Source organism: Myodes glareolus, chromosome 11 (genome assembly GCF_982192425.1).
Source record: "Myodes glareolus chromosome 11, mMyoGla1.1, whole genome shotgun sequence".
Lineage (NCBI taxonomy): Eukaryota > Metazoa > Chordata > Mammalia > Rodentia > Cricetidae > Myodes > Myodes glareolus.
Genome location: NC_142036.1, coordinates 22,531,481 through 22,549,083, shown reverse-complemented (window position 1 = coordinate 22,549,083; position 17,603 = coordinate 22,531,481). Strand labels below are relative to the sequence as shown.

Sequence of the window (17,603 nt, the reverse complement as noted above, 5' to 3'; positions counted from 1 at the left end):
CTTAAAGGAAGGAGCTGTCCGGGCCCATTTCACAGATGGCCAGTTACAGTCATGGGGTGGCAGTTGTCACAGGTCACACAATGACTCTGTAATAGAGCTGCTCCTAAGTCACATCTCCTGGGACACCTCAGAAGGAAGAGGTAGGACTCCCAGCTCTCAGCTATACCTCAGGTAATAAAGGAACTTAGATGATTTCAAAGCAGCCACCAGAAACAAGGTCACCCCAAGTTTAGTCTGAAATACTACCTTCAGAGGAACTGCTAGCTTTGATTTGGGGTTAAAGTTACCTTTCTTTTATGTGGTGGGAGGCAGTGTTTAACATGCCATTTGGCTTTTGCCTGGCAGGTAACAAACAGGGTGCTAGCAGGAGAGTTTGGGTGGTGGTAAAAACCAAATCTCAGACCCAAATGTACCAGGGAAAAGGTAGTATGGGTGGGTGGGAGACCGATACACAGAAGCCTGAAACATGAGGTTCTCGGGGCCATTTCCAGGCCTTGGGTGGGGGCTATGCGAAGCCTCCGCCGTCTCCCGACAATGACGGGTTAGTCTGTAACATCTGCCATAGCGGGATTTACGCCGGAATAACAGACACTGGGCACAATTTCTCTGGCTTAAAGTTGTCTGTGGGGAAAATATGAACTATATTTGTTTATATTTCCTAGCTGGAGGTAGGAAAAACTCCTGCACATATCAAGTTCTTGTTTCTTTTCAGAGCCCTACCTGACCAAAGCTAAAAGCACTCTCTCCCCAGCTGAAGGCTTCCTTTGGCAGAAAACTGAGATTAACATTTCTATTTTAGGCCTGGGAAGAAAGCAGGGTATCTTGCTTGTATTTGCTTTTTAGGAGCCAAAAGAGTGGAGGCCTAAGGGCCCCGTTCCCGGGGTGTTGGGTAGAGACTACCAACCCCCACCATCTAAATCCTTCCAAGCCCATGCAAACCCACAGGAACGGGGCAATATGACAAAGTATGATACGATAAACCCATCTCCGGGGTTCTAGACGGACTGGTTTACGGTAACTCAAGAACAATCAACTAGACAATCTAGCTCTCCACCAGTAACAAATACTTTCATAGACAGCCTGGCATGTTTGTATTCCCGCTTCATGTCTGCTCTGATGCCGTAAAACTGTAAAATCAGCTCAGTGAGCTTCTGGGAATTGTACCTGCAGTGGGACAGAAGGGACACAGGGTCAGGTGCTGTAGCATTGGGACCCTACAGCTCTACCCAGGCGACCGACTGGACTCTACCGCTAATGTACTCCGGCACAGGTGCAGACTCAGAACCCAGACCCATCTTCTCACTCACACACTCTGAGCTGTTCTGCCACTCTGTCCGGACTCAAGATTGAACCTTTCCCTCATCAATTTACATTCATTTCATTTGGAAGAGCTATTTTCCCAAATAGCTAACAGCATGATAAAGAAACCATAGTTTAAAAAAAAAAAGAAAGAAAAAGAAAAAAAGAAAAAAATGGCCTGTAGGAGGTAGGACACAAACACACGGACATACACACGAATGTATACCCCCCTCCCTTTCTCTCTCTCTCCATATATATACACACACACACACACACACACACACACACACACACATACATATATATACACACACCACACACATATGTATAGATATATACACGTATCTAAATAAAGACATATATGTATGTCGTATTTATATATTTAAATCCCACAAACTTATGGAATGAGATCACCAACCTGTTTAACACTCTGTTTCTCCGCTCATCCAGATCGGCTGCGTTCCTCAATTGAACATAGCTAAAATGGTCCTACAGTGAAATTTATAAACAAAACCCCGCAACCCAATTAGTAAAGATGAAATCTCTGAAACAGAAAACAAGGTGAGTTTAAGCTTACAAAGCCGACCGTGCCACACTTTTCTCGATACTGCAGACATCTAGTTTCAAAAATCAAATTGCCAAACAAGAGAGACCGCCCTGCCTCCCTCCCCCGCCCTTGCCTCCCTGCAAGGGTGACTGGGAAGAGACCCACCCACCTCCTAGACAGGCTCTGAAGTAAGAGCCACTGCAGGTCTCAGCACCTGAAGGATCCTCTAGTGACGGGGCACCCTTAGTTTGACTGTGATCCTTAGTTTGACTGTGATCTTTCTAGGTGTGGGTGCAGAGTTGGGGAAGTGTCTTTTTTTTTTTTTTTATGACAAAGAGGCCTTTGGGCTTTGAAATCAACGCTTTATTTACATCCCTTCTTGCCCCAACTGGATATCCAACTGGACTGTTCTTAACATGGTTTGAAGTGTGTCTGTCTTCTATCCCAGTGTAAGGTTGGTGCAGGTCAGTAATCCCAAAGCTCAGGGCTGGGAGAGGGAGGATGGGCCGATAGGTACCGATTAGCAGGGGCCATAGAGAAGAAGAAATTCACATACTAACCAATTCCAAAGACCTATTAGCATGTCGCCGAATGTAAATGCTGGAGTCACTGTGGCTATTCCTGAAAAGCAAAAACACGTGGTGAATGGGTACCGCCCAAAGCACAAGGGGCCCAGTCACACAGTTACTCCAGCTGGAAGCACAGTTGTGACTTCAGACCCAGAGATAGCTTGTACCTACGCATCCATACTGTTGAAGCACATAGCCAAGTGTGGCCGCAGACACTGGGCCTTCATCTATACCCAAATGCAAATCAGGGTTTTTAATAGAAAGCAGACCACATATTTCTAAAAAATTTCTAGGATCTGGGCCAGGACTGGGGTCTTTATATACAAACATCTTGAGGTTTGGGGTTTCACCTGCAGTCCCCTGTAGGTTAAGGGCAGGGCTGGGCCTAAGGCCCAAAGGCTGGACTTTCTCTTGCAATATGGTGTTCCTTGCTATGTGGCTACTTTCTGCCAATACAGTCCTAGGGAATACCGCTATTTTTTCCTCTCCTACAGAAGGAGACTGACTTTATGCCCAAATCTTTAAGGCCAACGTGGAATGTCCCTTGGTCTTCTGAGCAGAGCTGACACCCACAAAGAGGGGCAGAAGAATCCTGGGCCATCAACTGTGGCTCCTGGCTGAGAGTTTTCGATGCTAGCTGGGAACTGACATCCCTGTTCAGTGTTCTTCCTCTGTGGAATGATGGATCATGCCGTCTGCTTCAGGATGCCTTGGGTCCTGGCTTGCAGCCAAGCCTAACTAGGTGTCCGGTCGGTGCTATACACCTGACGACAATGTCATCTCAGTTTCCTTTCAGCAACTTCTCACTACATGGCTTCCAGGAGCCTGGCCCTGGGCCGGAGAATATAATCTCAGAAAGACCCTGCAAGTCAGCCTTGGTAGTACCACAGATTCCTCACTGCCACCGTAGCACAGGCCTGAAGCAAAATGCGATCTCAGAGTCAAAAGGGACCCAGGGATCCAGATCACAGCAGTGTCCAGGGTAACCAGATCCTCCATGGTGCAGTGCTGGGTGCTGTAGAGTCCCTTCTTGCCCTCATGTGTGGGGAATGCTTCCTAACTCAACAACGCATTCCTGGTGGGAGGGAACGGTCTCTCCGCTCTGCTTTAGCATGCTTTCTCCCAGGTATTTTTACATTATAGCCCATCCATGTGAGCCTTGTAAGGAGTGTGAGCACTGCTCTTCACTCTCCCAGGAACCAGGGGCTGAGGATCCATCTCCTGACCTTCAGAACACAGGCGGAAGCACAGCCAGCCATTCATACATTCATCTATCCAAAGAATTGAGTGCCTGCTGCAAGTCAGGGCCATGCTAAAGTGAACTCCACACCTTGCCTTTGCCTGGGCTAGAGAGTGAGTTCAAAGCCAGCCTAGGCAACTTAGACACTTCCTCAAACAAAAAGCCAAGAGGGCTGGGGAAGTAGTTCTGTGGTAGCCTAGCTCACTCGCCTAGCACATATGAGGCTGTGAGTTCAATCCCCAGTGCGTCCTAAAATTATAAAGAGATGAATGTTCTATTTAAAAAAACCCACACAGGAGGAACGATATGAGTGTATCAAAAATAACCCATAAGAATCCCAGGACATCTGCTTGGAGGAGGTGTAATGGAGTTGGCCCCAGAGGCTGAGCTGGAGCGATCCAGGGAACAGAGTTGAATGCAGAGCGACAATCCTCCAGTTTGAAGGAGCCTAAAGCAAAGTATGAACCCAATGGAGGGTAGAAGGCCAGGACCAGAGGTGTGGAATACACACATGAATGATTAGGGGTTCCTGTGTGTTCCTAGGCCAGAGGAAAGCTATGCAGGGAGTCCAACTGAGTTGTGACCAGAAAGGCATGCATAGTAGAGAGGCACCCAGAGAATGGTTCCACACTGTAACCTCAAGCCAGGTGACAACCTCCCAGAAGTTCTGTTTACCCTGGGGCCAGCAATGGAGGCTCCAGGATGCCCTCATGTAAGCTCACCTCAGTGCTACCTGTTACAATGGAGCTGCTGCGGAGCCCTCTGGGCTAACGAGGTCTACCCACACCACAGCATCCTTAACCACAATGTGCCTGAGCGTGCAGGAACTGGGAGGTAACTGCTACCTATTCTGTGATCAGTGGCCAGACTCTGTGTAGGGTGCGTGGTCAACCCGACGTCACGCCCAGGGACATGGACACTTCCTTGTCTGTTCTCCTCAGCCAATATCCATGGCTTGGGCTTTGCTTTCTTCCCCCACGGATGCACTGTCTATTCAAGACGCTCGCTCACCCTAACAGAGCAAGCCCCTATCTCAGTTTCCCAGTGAGAAGATCTCAGTGACGTACCTGGAAGGGACCTTGTGTTCACAGGGGTTTTCTTCAAGGTCGTCTGAGGAGCGGACAGTCCCAGGGGCTATAAATAATGAGCTTTCTACTTGGTCCACATGTTTCCTTTTTTCTTTCTTTTTACTGCTAGTTGAGGCTTCCATTAACTTTTCTTCTAATGGCTTTTCAGGGAGTTCTGGGTTTGGAGGTTCTTGGGGCTAGAATACAAAATAACCAAAATACAGGTCAGACTTCCCACTGAAGCAGATGACATCATTATCCCGGCTCTACTCTAAGCCAGCCAGTGTCTCTTCCAGTTCTTAGGAATTCCTTCCGACATGGATGGCCCAGGAGAGAAGCCCAACCCATTCCTGCTCCTTGTGCAGAGATCCAAGGCTGAGAATCGATGGAGGAAAAGCAGCAAGTTTTGGAGCCAAGCAGCTCAGTGATATGAAACCCTGCCCAACTCAGCTCCTTGACCTTAAGCCACTGACTGTCTCTCTTTGACCCTCACCCTCCCAGCTTTCAGATGGGTACAGTCACCACCACCCTCTTCCCTCTGCAGCACATCCTTTAGAGGGCTAGCCCTTACAGCAGGCAATGGCTGAACTTGAGCCAGCAGGCCAAGTGTAAAAGCAGAGTCTGTGGGAGGACACTGACATTGTGCCTTTGGTGGGAGGACCACAGGGCCACATCTAGTCCTTACTGGGAAGGGGCCTATCTGGCTGATGTCACACTGAGCACCTGATAGCCATCAGCCATGCCCCCACTGAAATCTAGAAGTGTGGGGAAAAGCAGGGAGAGCCTGCTCAGCAGGGGCCAGATGAGGGATTTAGAGGCCAGCTCGGCTACCCTGAACAAAGCTCCAGGTAGGAACTGAGAGTGCGCTTAGCCACACGAGACGAGCATCCTTCATGGCTGAGCAGAGACCTTTCCTAGAGGGGAAACAATGAAAGGATCTTGTTTATGCTACTATTATTTTTTTCAAACGATCAGAACAAGACAAACTTGCCATTTCCCCAGTCTTTGGCTTGCTCAGACAGCCTTTCCTTTTCTGGTAGGAGACAGACTCGGGGCTCTCCACCCCACGGACTTTGTACATCCCCAGGGTGAAGTAGGGGCTGCTCTTGGGGACCAAAGTGCCAAATGGGGTTGGAAGCAGCAGGCAAGCAAGGCTATGCATCAGAGCCATGGTGGTGTCAATATCGCTCCTTCTGGATGCAGGACGGAAGCCTGAGCAGATATCCCCCTAAGCTCCCCCACTGGCCATCAGTAAGATGTGGGGCAGGATGAGATTCTAAATATTCTGAACAACCATGGTTCCAACCCAGGGCTGCCCCAACCACCCTTACTACCCATCGAACACTCTGCACACAGCAGGCACTCAATCTGATTTCGGGAACTACGGGCAGAAAGCCTATAAAAATGAAGGGCCAGGCACTGAGGATGTGGCTGTGTTAGTGGAGAACTTGACGAGCAAGAAAGAAGCCCTGGGTTCTGTTCCCAGGCATAAGCCCGGCAGGTACTCAGAGGTGAGAGCAGGAGGGTCAGACATTCAAGGTCATTTTTGGCCACAGAGTTAGTTTGAGGCTAGCCTGAGGTACCTGAGAGCCTGTCACAACCAGTAAAACAAAGAATGAAGGGCCGGATTTGGATTTCCATAGGCTGCTCGCCCAAGGCCAAGGCCAGGATGTGATTTGCATGTTCACTGCCTTGCCCTTCATAGTTTTTTTGTCCCCGAGCAACCTGGAGAATTATTCCAGTTGTCCTGTACATCTCCAGCTTAGACATCAGATCTCACTGAAGGCCATGTCCAGCCCTGCCGGCTTCTGTCAGTTTTCCACAGGAGGCACTGCTGGGCAGAACTGGCAGCCCACGTGTGAAGAAGTGTGTGGACAGAGTGGCTCTCAGCACCAGGGGAAGGAGACAGCTGTGTCTGGCACCTCTGGAACCACCCACCGGCCCTCTTCTTCATCTGCCTTACAGCTGTGGAGCACATTGCTCCCTGCCCTGTCCCAAACAGCCATTTGTGCTTGAGGACTGAGAATTCTCCCCACTGTCCTGGATTGGCAAACTGGACCACAGAAAGCTCTGATGATGGCAGTGTGCCATCTCAATCCTAAGCATCTCTGGGGGCTCCCCACACTCCCTTGCCTGGAGCCATGCCCCCCGGAGTGTAAGGCTTTCTCAGACCTCCCAGTACCACTCATGAGCCCAGCTATGTCTCCCCGTTTATCTTCCTGTTTCATTCCCAAAGCGATATGCGCTTGACCCCTGCATTTGACAGACTTGTCAGGCACCACACTGGTCTCTAGAGTCCAAGGATGAATAACAGATGATACTTACTCTTGGGATGGAAAAACAACAACAACAACAACAAAAATCCCAGCCCAGTGATGGAGGTGCACACCTTTAATCCCAGCACTCAGAAGCAGGTGGATCTCTGTGAGTTTGAAGCCATCCTGGACTACAGAGTGAGTTCCAGGACAGCCAGGGCTGTTACACAGAGAACCCCTGTCTCAAAAGACCAAAACAAACAAATAAACAAACATACCTCAAAAACAAAACCCAAAACCAAAACCATGGAAACAGGAAAGAACTGCCAGAGTGTGGTTGGCCCCAGCTAAGGCAACAAGATCTCTGCTATGGCAGGAACTGGGAGGAGGAGACCGTGGTATAGAGCTCTGAAGGGTGAATGGCCACTTGCTAAATGCTGGGAGGGGAAGGACCACGCAGGGCATGGGTGTCTGGGAACCAGGAGAAGCTGGCTTTGCTGGAAGGAAGGCAGAGAGGGGTGGACAGTCAGGTGGGAGAGGAAAGTGTGTCAAAGGTCATACTAAGGAGGTGGGGGTGGGGGGAAATGAGATGACACTTGGGGTCTAGGGGCTCCCGTGTGGGCCACTCAGGACTAACTGGGAAAGGTAAGAGGTGAAACACGAAGGAAAAGATGAAGACAGACGGAGCTGATCTGGAATAAGCTGGTTCCATTCCTAGGCTGATTCTGGCACTCCGGGAATGTCCCCCACCGCGTAGCTTTCCCACACTCTCCAGCCTCTCTGGGTCTGAGGAATCTCCTCTGAGGAACCCTTTGCAGGGCTACCTCCACATCAGGCGCCATGTGTGCACCGCTCTAGGTAGTGTGGCACACCTCTCTTCCCTCACATTGCCATGACGCCGGTCATGCTTCCTTCAAAGGGCTGAGCGAGTGGTTCTCAACCTTCCTAAGGCTGGGAGCCTTTAACACAGTTCCTCATGTTGTGGCGACCTCCCAACCATAAAATTACTTTGTTGCTACTTCATACCTGTAATTTTGCTACTGCTGTGAATTGCAATGTCAATATCTGATCTGGCGGATATCTGCTCTGCAACCCCTGTGAAAGGGTTATTTGATACCCCAGAGGGATTGCCACCCACAGGTTGAGAACCACGGCTGAGCTGACAGGCACCTGAACTGCTGGAGCTGAGCTCAGGTCCCAGCAGGGCTTAGACACCCCCCCCCCCCACCCAGGGTTCCCAGGGCTGCAAGGTATTTCTTTGTATGAAGACCTTCCCTGCTCCCCAGGATGTCAGGCTAGGGCTCCGTCCACCTATCCCCTCTTGTCCCCTCCTTGATAGAGCCACACACACACACACAAGAGGCTGACAAGTGTGTGCTCAGCTGCTTGAGATTAGAATGAGTGTGCCCCTGCCCATCTACGTGATCCACAGCAAGTCACCAGAACCTGACACAGCCAAGGCATCTAAGAATCACACTGATGTGAGTTTGCCCAGTCTCCCGGGGGCCTTAGGAGATGACCTGATAGTTCACTGTTAATGGATGTTTTTAAATGATCACCTTCCGCTCTGCTGGGCCCTCACACACAATCTCATTTGTCCTCTTAGAAGCCCTTTGAATAGGGTGTGGATTAGAATAAGATCAGTGGGGTGACTGGTCGCAAAATTTTAGGAGTAGCTCCCATTTGGGGGTCAAGGCAGTACCTGCTTTAGTCTCTTGGAAGAAAAATAAACTCTATGCTTATGGGTTCCTAAGGGAAGACTTACAGAGGGAGAAGCTCTTAGTTCCCAAATCTCAAGTACCTGCTGACTCTCCACGGGGCCATTCTCTTTGGTTTCCCTCTGTTGGTAGTCCTCATGAGATGGTGGAGAACCAGGTCTTGAGGTTGATGTGAGCCCCTCAGAAGTCCCATCAACATGGGACGCCTGGTCACCGGTGCTGGTGTGGCTGTTGTCAACAGGCGAGGAGAAGCTGCAGCTGCTTTGGGAGCTGTGGGCCTCCTCCTCCTCCTCCTCCCTGGAGTCCTGGAGATAGCCCTCTTCTGGCTCCCCTAGATCTTCACTTTTCAAATCCTCCCCACCTTCCGCATAAGCCTCCAGTACTGCAGCCAGGGGCACCTCGTAGTGCGGGTAATAGAACAGGTCGTGGGGGATGACAGAGATCTTTGAGAGTGGTGGAGAAGGCTTGAAATCCAGCCCTTCTTCGCTGTGACTCCTGAGGGTTTCCAGGCTGACGCTGGTACTTGGAGGGTTGGATGGCCCTTCTCCGCCGACCCCAGTGAGGCCTTCCGCTTCGCCTTCTTCCTCGTTGCGATGTCGGGTGGACTTTCTCTTGGCCTTTTCATACACTTCGGGTTTCTTATCTGCAGGCGTTTCTTCTGGGGACGAAGGATGGTCTCGATCTTCTTGTTCCACGCCCTTGGAAGGAGGCTCGTGCTTGTCAGCCTCCGATTGGGACTCTGTCTCTGCATGGGGAGACTTTGATTTCCTTTTCCCCGGTTTCTCGGTGTGATTCTCTAGCCCCTCTTCCTCCCCAGGTGTCTTCTCAGGGGGTGAGGGGTCCTCACCAAAATCCTGGCTGGTGGAGGCAAAATCTGCGAGATCCCTGTTAAACTTGGAAGCCTTCAGTGGGATGCCTTCAAAATAGTCATCTTTATCCATAGGCTCGACAGTCAGCAGCTGAACCTTGAGTTCAGTGGAGTTGGCCAGGATAGTATGATCTCCAGGGGATGGAGGAGAAGGGCCTTTCTCACCTTGGCTAGCTTGAGTCTCTACAGTGCCATTACAGAATGAGGGGTCCTGAGGAGGCTGATCATGATGGGGCACGCCATCCACACCAACAGTGTCTTCAGGGCTTCTGTCTGAGGCAGTTTCAGGCACTGGCCTGGCTTCCTGTTCTGTCTTCTTTTCCTTGGCAACCTCAGCCAATGAGACATGACCATCCTGCTTCGACAGATCCTTTGCCGCCCTTGGGCTCCCCTCAAAGCGGAAGTCTGAGCTGTAGAAAGGGTCTTTGCTACATGAGGCATCCTTGTGCAAGTCAGTCTCAAAGTGGACGGATTTCTTGATCGGCAAAGAGTTGGACCTCCGGCCATCCTTTCTGGTGGACAAGATGGAAGATTCTGGAGCTGGCTCGGTGCTGGATCCGGTCTTCCCTGGGCTCCCCTGGAGGACTTGGTCAATAATCTGGTGCATAAACTCAGTCTCACTGTCTGACAGCTTGTGGCTGGGCACGCCGCCCAGACAGAAACCCTTCGCGCTCTCAGGCTGGTCACAGACGAAGACTTTGGCAGGAGGCGGGTGGCTGGTCTCATGGTTGACAGTGTAGGCCCGCTCTCCATTCTCGCTGAGGAGGAGGACCCGGCTCTCCTGTTCAGAAGGGCTTTCTTTGATTCGGACAAAGGTGGACTCGATGGGGGCTTCTTTGTCAGGATTCACAAACTCTTCCTACCAAGAAACCCAAGATAACATGAAATCACAGGTAGAACATCTTCAAGTAGAACAAACCCAAACAACAACAAAACCACTTTAACAAGAGTTTTCCCGCTGAGATGCAAAAATTCCAGGTCAATAAAAACATGAAATACATTTTTTTTGAAACGACAGGTGCAAAGAGACTATCAATGCACCCAATGGGGTGTTGAGTGTACTTCAGTGAGCAGCACCTCAGCCACTTCACCCTGCTGGAGAGAGAGCTAGCCTGTCTGAGAAAAGGAGGGACCAATCACCTTCCTACTGACCATGTGGGTCACTAGGAAAGTCTGAAGCTGGAAGTTGTCCAACAGCAACTCTCATCAGAGTCTCCTGATTGATTCCCCCCAGGGGCATCTTCAGCGTGAGAGCCCAGGCAGGACTGGGAAGCAGGGCAGACATCTGTGGGGACTGCAGGGATAGCTGGGCTTCTGGTGAGTGCCGTGATAGCGTGGACTGACCTCAGAACACAAACCCAGACGGCAGAAATGAGCTGGCACCAACACGCCTCTAGGTTCCTGAAATGATCAGACTGAGCAACTCCCATCTCGGGTTCAGAAGGAGGCTATATCCCCTGCTTGGTTGGAATACAGGCCCAAGGGCTCATGTGTTAAAAGTTCATTATCTAGTGCAGCAATAGGAGGCATGGAGGGACCTTTAAAGGATGAGGCCCAGTGCAAGGTGATTGGGAGTTCTAACCTCAGAAGGAACTGACATCCTTCTCCTAGGACCCCAGTCCATTGCAGAGGGAGCTGCTTTCAGAGTGAAGAGTCAAGTGGCCCTCTGGCTTCCTGTCTTGGCTATGTGACCTCTCTGTCTCACACACACTTTGACTATAATGCCCATGAGGTTCTTTCGAAGGTGCTGAGTCAAATCTCTCTCCAGCTTTATTTATTTTTATTTTATGTGTATAATGTTTGCCTCTCTCTCTCTCTCTCTCTCTCTCTCTCTCTCTCTCTCTCTCTCTCTCTCTGAACCATATGTGTGCCAGGTGCCTACAGAGGCAGAAGAGGGCGACAGATCCCACCCTGGAACTGGTTGCAGATGGTTGAGAGTTGCCATGTGGATGCTGGGAACTAAACTTGGGGCCTTCGTAAGAGCAGCAAGTGCATTCATTAATCAGCTGAGCCATCTCTCCAGCCCCAAATCTCTCTTCATTATATGTTATCTAGCATCTGGTATCTTGTTGTAACAACAGAAGACAGATCAACACAGGAAAAGAAAGTCTCAGTAGCTACTCTTACTTTGCATATTGTCTCTGCCAAGAAAGCAAACCAAATTTAGGAAATAAGCAGGAGAATGAAGCCTACAAACAAGGGAGGCAACAATCGCCAAAAGTAGACCCACCTATGGCTCAGGGTTGGAATTAGCACAAGGAAGGCTCTAGAACAGCCAGTTTACACTGCAAAAACTACAGAAGATATTCTTTAGGAAATGATCACAGATGGAAGCCTGGACCTGAAGAGGGGCAGAAGGCACTCTCAGAGGGAAAGAGGTGCTTGCCATGTAAGTCTGAGGACACAAGCTGCCAAGACCTCCATGCACACAGCCGACTATACAACAACCAAAACAACAGTAATAATAAAATATATTTTACAGTCCTCTTTAAAAGCCTACTCCTACTGACTATTTAAAGCCAAGAAGAAGAAGAAGAAGAAGAAGAAGAAGAAGAAGAAGAAGAGGAAGAAGAAGAAGAAGGGGAAGAAGAAGAAGGGAAGAAAGAAAAAGTCCAAACACAAAAGTATTAAAGACTAAGAAAGTAACGTCCATAACACAAAAGAATGTATCCCACACACCGCAGGCTCAAACATGCTGCTCTGTGTGAACCAAGACCCTTCCTCCAGCCATCATGTCCTTCTCAGTCTCTCTAGATTTGCTGAATCTTGACCACGACCTTAAATCATACTGTCAACTTTTAATTCAGTGGTTCTCAACCATGGGTCACAACCCCTTTGGCAAACCCATATCTCCAAAAATAATTACATTGCCATTCATGACAGTAACAAAATTACAGTTATAAAGTAGTGATGGAAATACTTTTATGGTTGGGGTCACCACAGCATGAGGAACTGTGTTAAAGGGTCACAGCCTTAGGAAGGTTGAAAACCACTGTTTTAATTGGTTTTTGATTCTGCCTCTGGGTTAGCAGCTCAGGCCTAGTGAAAATCCTGCTACCAAAAGTGGAATTCTATAGCAATTACTGCCACCACCTCTTGGTGAATGTTCATTCTGAGCAAAATTGGGTTTTTCACACAGGTAGTTACTTTTTGCACAAGCCTGAAATGTGGGTGATGCTTTCCACTTTTGAAGGAGTCTGATACAGATGTCAGAGAGGCCAAGGAACAAGCCTAGGGTCACAGAGCTTCAAGTGGCAGCCTAGAAACTCCTCTTCAAAATATCACGGTGCTGGAAGAGGTGGGAACCACACATAAGGGTCAGGCAGTAATATAACCCATGGCTCACTGGGAGTCTCTGCTGTATAGAATAAGGCTCCAGTCTCAGTGGTACTTTTTTATATTTATTATGTATATAATATTCTGTCTGTGTGTATGTCTGCAGGCCAGAAGAGGGTACCAGACCTCATTACAGATGGTTGTGAGCCACCATGTGGTTGCCGGGAATTGAACTCAGGACCTTTGGAAGAGCAGGCAATGCTCTTAACCACCGAGCTATCCCTCCAGCCCCCTCTCAGTGGTATTTTTACAAGAGCCAGGAACATAAACTTTGGAAACAAAGCTCCGGAGTCTGCCGCAGTCCTGATTTAGATGACTGTGTGACCCTGGAGAGACCTTTAGGGTTCTCTGGACAGAGGCATTCTCATATGTAAGAAGAGGATAACGGTGGTGAACTATACAGTACTGTAGGAATGACAGCTGCAGACAAAGTCTCCAGCTGCAAGAGGGTCCCTGTCCCCTAACATTCTTTATTTCTTTAAGCTTGTATTTTTTTTTTTTTCTACCAAGCACGTAAATCTGCTGGGGACAGTAATGCATCTACCGATATGTTAACTCTCTTCTTTGCTAGAACAAAGCTGCATCACCTAAGCACCTCATCTGTCCAACTGACTTTGTCCTAATTTTTTAACTTAGTTTTTTTTTTAATTAAGTTTTGCATAACTAGAGGCCAAACCCAGAGCTTTGTGAGCACTAGTCAATGTCATAGCACTGCGCTATGGCCAGGTCCAGTCCAGTTACTTGCTGAGTTCCCTGAGCTGGTGCTAGGTATGCAGTAGGTGGAAGATGGCTTCCACCACAGGCTGCGGTTGTTATTCTTATTGTTACTACTGTCTCAGGGATAGATGTACACGTGTGTGTTCAGTAAAACCATGACAACTTCGTCCCTGCCCCAAACCTATCTTCAAGTATGATCTGGAATTCTAAACAGTAAAAGAAGTGGCCAGGGAACAGTGGCACATAATTGTATTCCCAGAGTGAGGAGGCTGAGGCAGGAGGATTGCCACATACTCAAGGCCAGCCGGGGCTATAACATGAGATCCTGCCTCAAAAATGCTATCCCCCCAGAAAATCTCCCCTAAAACACACACACACACACACACACACACACGCACACACACACACACAAATAAACTCCACAAGCATGCTTTTGAATGGTCATTCTCCATTATAATTTTGAGCCTTGGTAAATGTTGGTGAACTACTGGGCTGTTCCACTGGGCATATAAAAGTGAAGTCTGGATGACAGGGAACTTGTCACCTGAATCAAGTTTGGAATGGGAACAAGTATGTGTGAGATGTGACCGGCTTTCTGTCCCATTGGAGAGCTTGATGTATGTCACAGATGGTTCTGAAACTCAAATAAGGCAAGGAACTTGAGGTCACTTTGTTTGCACCAACCACATAAAATGATGCAGCCCAAGCCCCTGCTGTGTCCCCTGGGGACCCAGTGAAAACGCATAGTTTTGAATTAAAAGTAAGGAAAAGAAACGTACAGGCTCCAACTCTGGAAAGCGTTCTAGAAACTGGGCCACATACGTCACAATGGACTGTTCATCCGGCATATCAACCATGATGTCTGTTGAGAGAGACACAGCATTAGCAAAGACACATGCTTTCTCCATAGGACCACAGGGTGCTGGTGAGGAAGGAACATACACATCAGCAAGGACTTTCCTTTTCCCCTTAAAGAAATTTAGGCTCAGAAAGGGGGATGATGCCTTTGGCTAAAGTCCCACAGCTGGCTGAAGGACAGAGGAACTGGGATGTAGAACCTGGGATCCCACACTCAGGACTTTGCCCTCTTTCCTTGATTACCTTCGCTGTGAGCAGTCAGCTCATTGCTGGGCCCATGAATAAGCACATCTGGTGACCATGAATCTGCTGCAGGGAGTCCCAAATTAAACACCCAATGTGGAGTGCAGGGTGACAAAACAGAGCTGCACACCTTCGAAAGGAGTGCACTCCCCTAACTCTGTTATTCTGTAGGTGGGAACTGGTCCTTGAGGTACAGGCAAAGGCATGTTGGGTAAGTAAGATGTTTACGGTCATGCTGTATTCAAAAATGATCCTTCCTTCTTTCCTTCTCTTCTTCCCTTTTTTCTTTCTCTCTCCTTCCTTCTTCCCTTCTCTTCCTCCCTTTTTTCTTTCTTTCTCCTTCCTTTGCTCCCTTCTTTCTTCCATATACAGAATTGGAGATCTAAGCCATGGCCTCCCGCTTGCCACTGAGCTATGCCTTCAACCCCTCAAAGGGATCACTTCTGAAGTAACCTCAATGGCTCAAATACAGAAATTTTATGGGTGGACAATTATGCAGCCAATATAAATATATAACCAGGAGATTATAGAAATATACTAGCTAAATATTGATATTACATATGATGAGTGAAAAAAGAGATAAAATCGTATGTATCCTAAATGATATCAATTGTGTAAAGATATTATAATTAGATACACAGAAAAAAGACTATAACATAGGAAATAATACTTTTTCTTCATTGGGCTTTTATTTTTATTTTCTGAGTTTTCTACCTGAAAGATCAGATGGCACATTTGTAATAATAATTAAAGGACAGAGAGGTCACTGTACCTTCCGGCTCAAGGAGCCTGGGGATGTGCAAGGCATCATGTGCAATGCTGAAGGCCTTTTCCAGATTCTCCCGGGTGGAATCTTCCAGAGCCTGCTTCATGTCCACCAGGCTGGGATCAATGGCTTTGATGACAGCCAGGAAAGCCAGCCCACTCCTCCAGCTGCCCGCAAAGTCCTGGACCGCCACACCATACCTGACGGAAAGTAGCAGGGACAGAAACCACCCATGTCAGGAAAGGAGCCTGAAGAGGAGGTCTGCACACAGCAGTCTCGCTGGCCTGAGGGGGGCTAGGTGCTGTGCTATGTCACCCTGCGAAGACACCCCGGCCCTGACCATCACGAGGGCCACCCTGAGAATCTTCCAATGGAGCAGGAGGTACACATTATCCCAAAAGGCAGCCAGACCCTTGGTTCCCAAGTCTCTAAATACATGAAGGAGAGATTTCTATGCTGCACACATCACATGACAATGGAAAGTGGGCACACAGGGATGTGCTCTATTACAGACAGAGCTAGGAAGATCCAAGTTCCTATCTCAGCTGTCCCTCTATGCTTCTACGTCAGTGACCTTGACTGGGCACAGACCCTTTCTGAGCCTCTAACACTTTAGTTATAAAACAGAGTGAACACAGGATGACCTTGTGGGGTGCTGTGATCAGGAAGGGTGAAGTTCCCACAAGAATGGCCTCATCTAAAGCAGAACTCGGTGTGTGGAGCAGGAATACAAAAGGCACACAATGAGTGTCAGCCACCAGCATCATGAAGACACATAAAAATCACTTCTTCCCCCTCATGTGTATGTGTGCGGCAGGCATGTGAGTGTGTGTGCGTGTGTATGCGTGTTTGCCTGTGGGGGAGGGGCACGTGTGTGGAAGCTGGAAACCGACATCAAGGAGTATTTCTCATTCCTTATTCTCCATTATATTCACCGAGGCAAGGTTTCTTGCTTGAACCCAGAGCATCCTGATGTGGTTAGCCTGGCTAGCCAATGTGCCCTGGGGATCACTCTGTCTCATCCCTCTGAGCTCTGGTATTACAGATGGGCTGCCGAGCCTGCAGACGCTGTAAATATGAACTTTCTTCCTCATACTTGCCCAGCAAGTGTTTTAATCACCGAGCCATCTCCCCAGCCCGAAAAACCATAACTTTTAAAGTTGTCTTATTATGTTCATGGAATTAATAAAAATTTAACACCTTACAAATGCTTCCAGTGTAGAAGTAACTTCAGACCCCTAACAGGTCGCAAACTCCCTAGGCAGAGCTCGTGCCAGCCTTGGCCCAGTGACCTGATCAGAGTACATTCTCATAGCCAGTCATCCAGACAATCTTCAGTAGGACTGTCAACCAAGCCAAAGTCACCAGCTGCTGCATGCACTTGCCCAAGTGCAGGGACGCACGGGTACCCAAAGTGGGGCCACAGAACACTCCCACCTCCCTAGCTGCCAACTCTCTTTCACACTCACGCTGGCCCCGGCAATGAACTCTTTGGCTTGATTTATTTTTAAACATTTCCTGTCTTTGCATAGTAACCTATGCTAATCATTCACACTCAACTCCCTCCTTCAATTCCCCAAAGGTCTAGCCTCTTCCCAGTCCCTGGGAGGTGTGCAGAAATGTATGAAGCGGTTGTCAGGAGAGGTACGGCTGCTCTCCCCAATTCTGTCACAACTGTCTTGGAAGGCCACTCAACAGGGGAAGCTTGAACAAGTGAGGCATCAGCAGCGACCACCTAGGTTGTACACAGATGAGCTGAGATGTCCCCGAGTGGGTGTGGCTTCCTCTACACTAACTTGGCACCTCTGACGAAGGCCCAGGATCTGCCAGTAAAAGACCTGACGGAAGACGGCTATAACTGGGCTCAGAAAATAGCAAGAGTGCTGACTGCACACACCTGGGGACCTGAATCCCCAGCACACACACACACACCCAGGCACAGCTGCCCATGAATGTAAGCCTATCCCTGGGGAGCAGAGACCGGAGGATGCCTGGAGTTTGCTGGCCAGCTTAGTGGAAATGGCAAGCTTCTGATTTAGTCTAATACTTTGTCTTATGAGAATAAGATGGAGAGAAACAGAGGAAGACACCTGGTGCCTGCTCTGGCCTCTACGTGCTCA

At 48.8% G+C, this 17,603-nt stretch overlaps 1 protein-coding gene across 5 annotated transcripts in view; it reads right to left on the bottom strand.

Moving 5' to 3' along the window:
- Positions 1-17,603, bottom strand: part of Clmn (calmin) — a 101,627-nt gene that overhangs the window by 9,321 nt on the left and 74,703 nt on the right. For 4 of the 5 annotated variants that reach the window (XM_087911532.1, XM_087911529.1, XM_087911531.1 and 1 more), the window contains exons 7-13: positions 15,490-15,683; positions 14,396-14,478; positions 8,779-10,422; positions 4,723-4,919; positions 2,407-2,467; positions 1,718-1,788; positions 1,072-1,164 (exon numbers count right to left, since the gene is read on the bottom strand). In XM_087911532.1, the coding sequence (XP_087767658.1) occupies positions 1,072-1,164; positions 1,718-1,788; positions 2,407-2,467; positions 4,723-4,919; positions 8,779-10,422; positions 14,396-14,478; positions 15,490-15,683 (2,343 nt within the window). The remainder of the gene's footprint in view (positions 1-1,071; positions 1,165-1,717; positions 1,789-2,406; positions 2,468-4,722; positions 4,920-8,778; positions 10,423-14,395; positions 14,479-15,489; positions 15,684-17,603) is intronic. The other variant, XM_085697892.2, reaches the window with a different exon arrangement.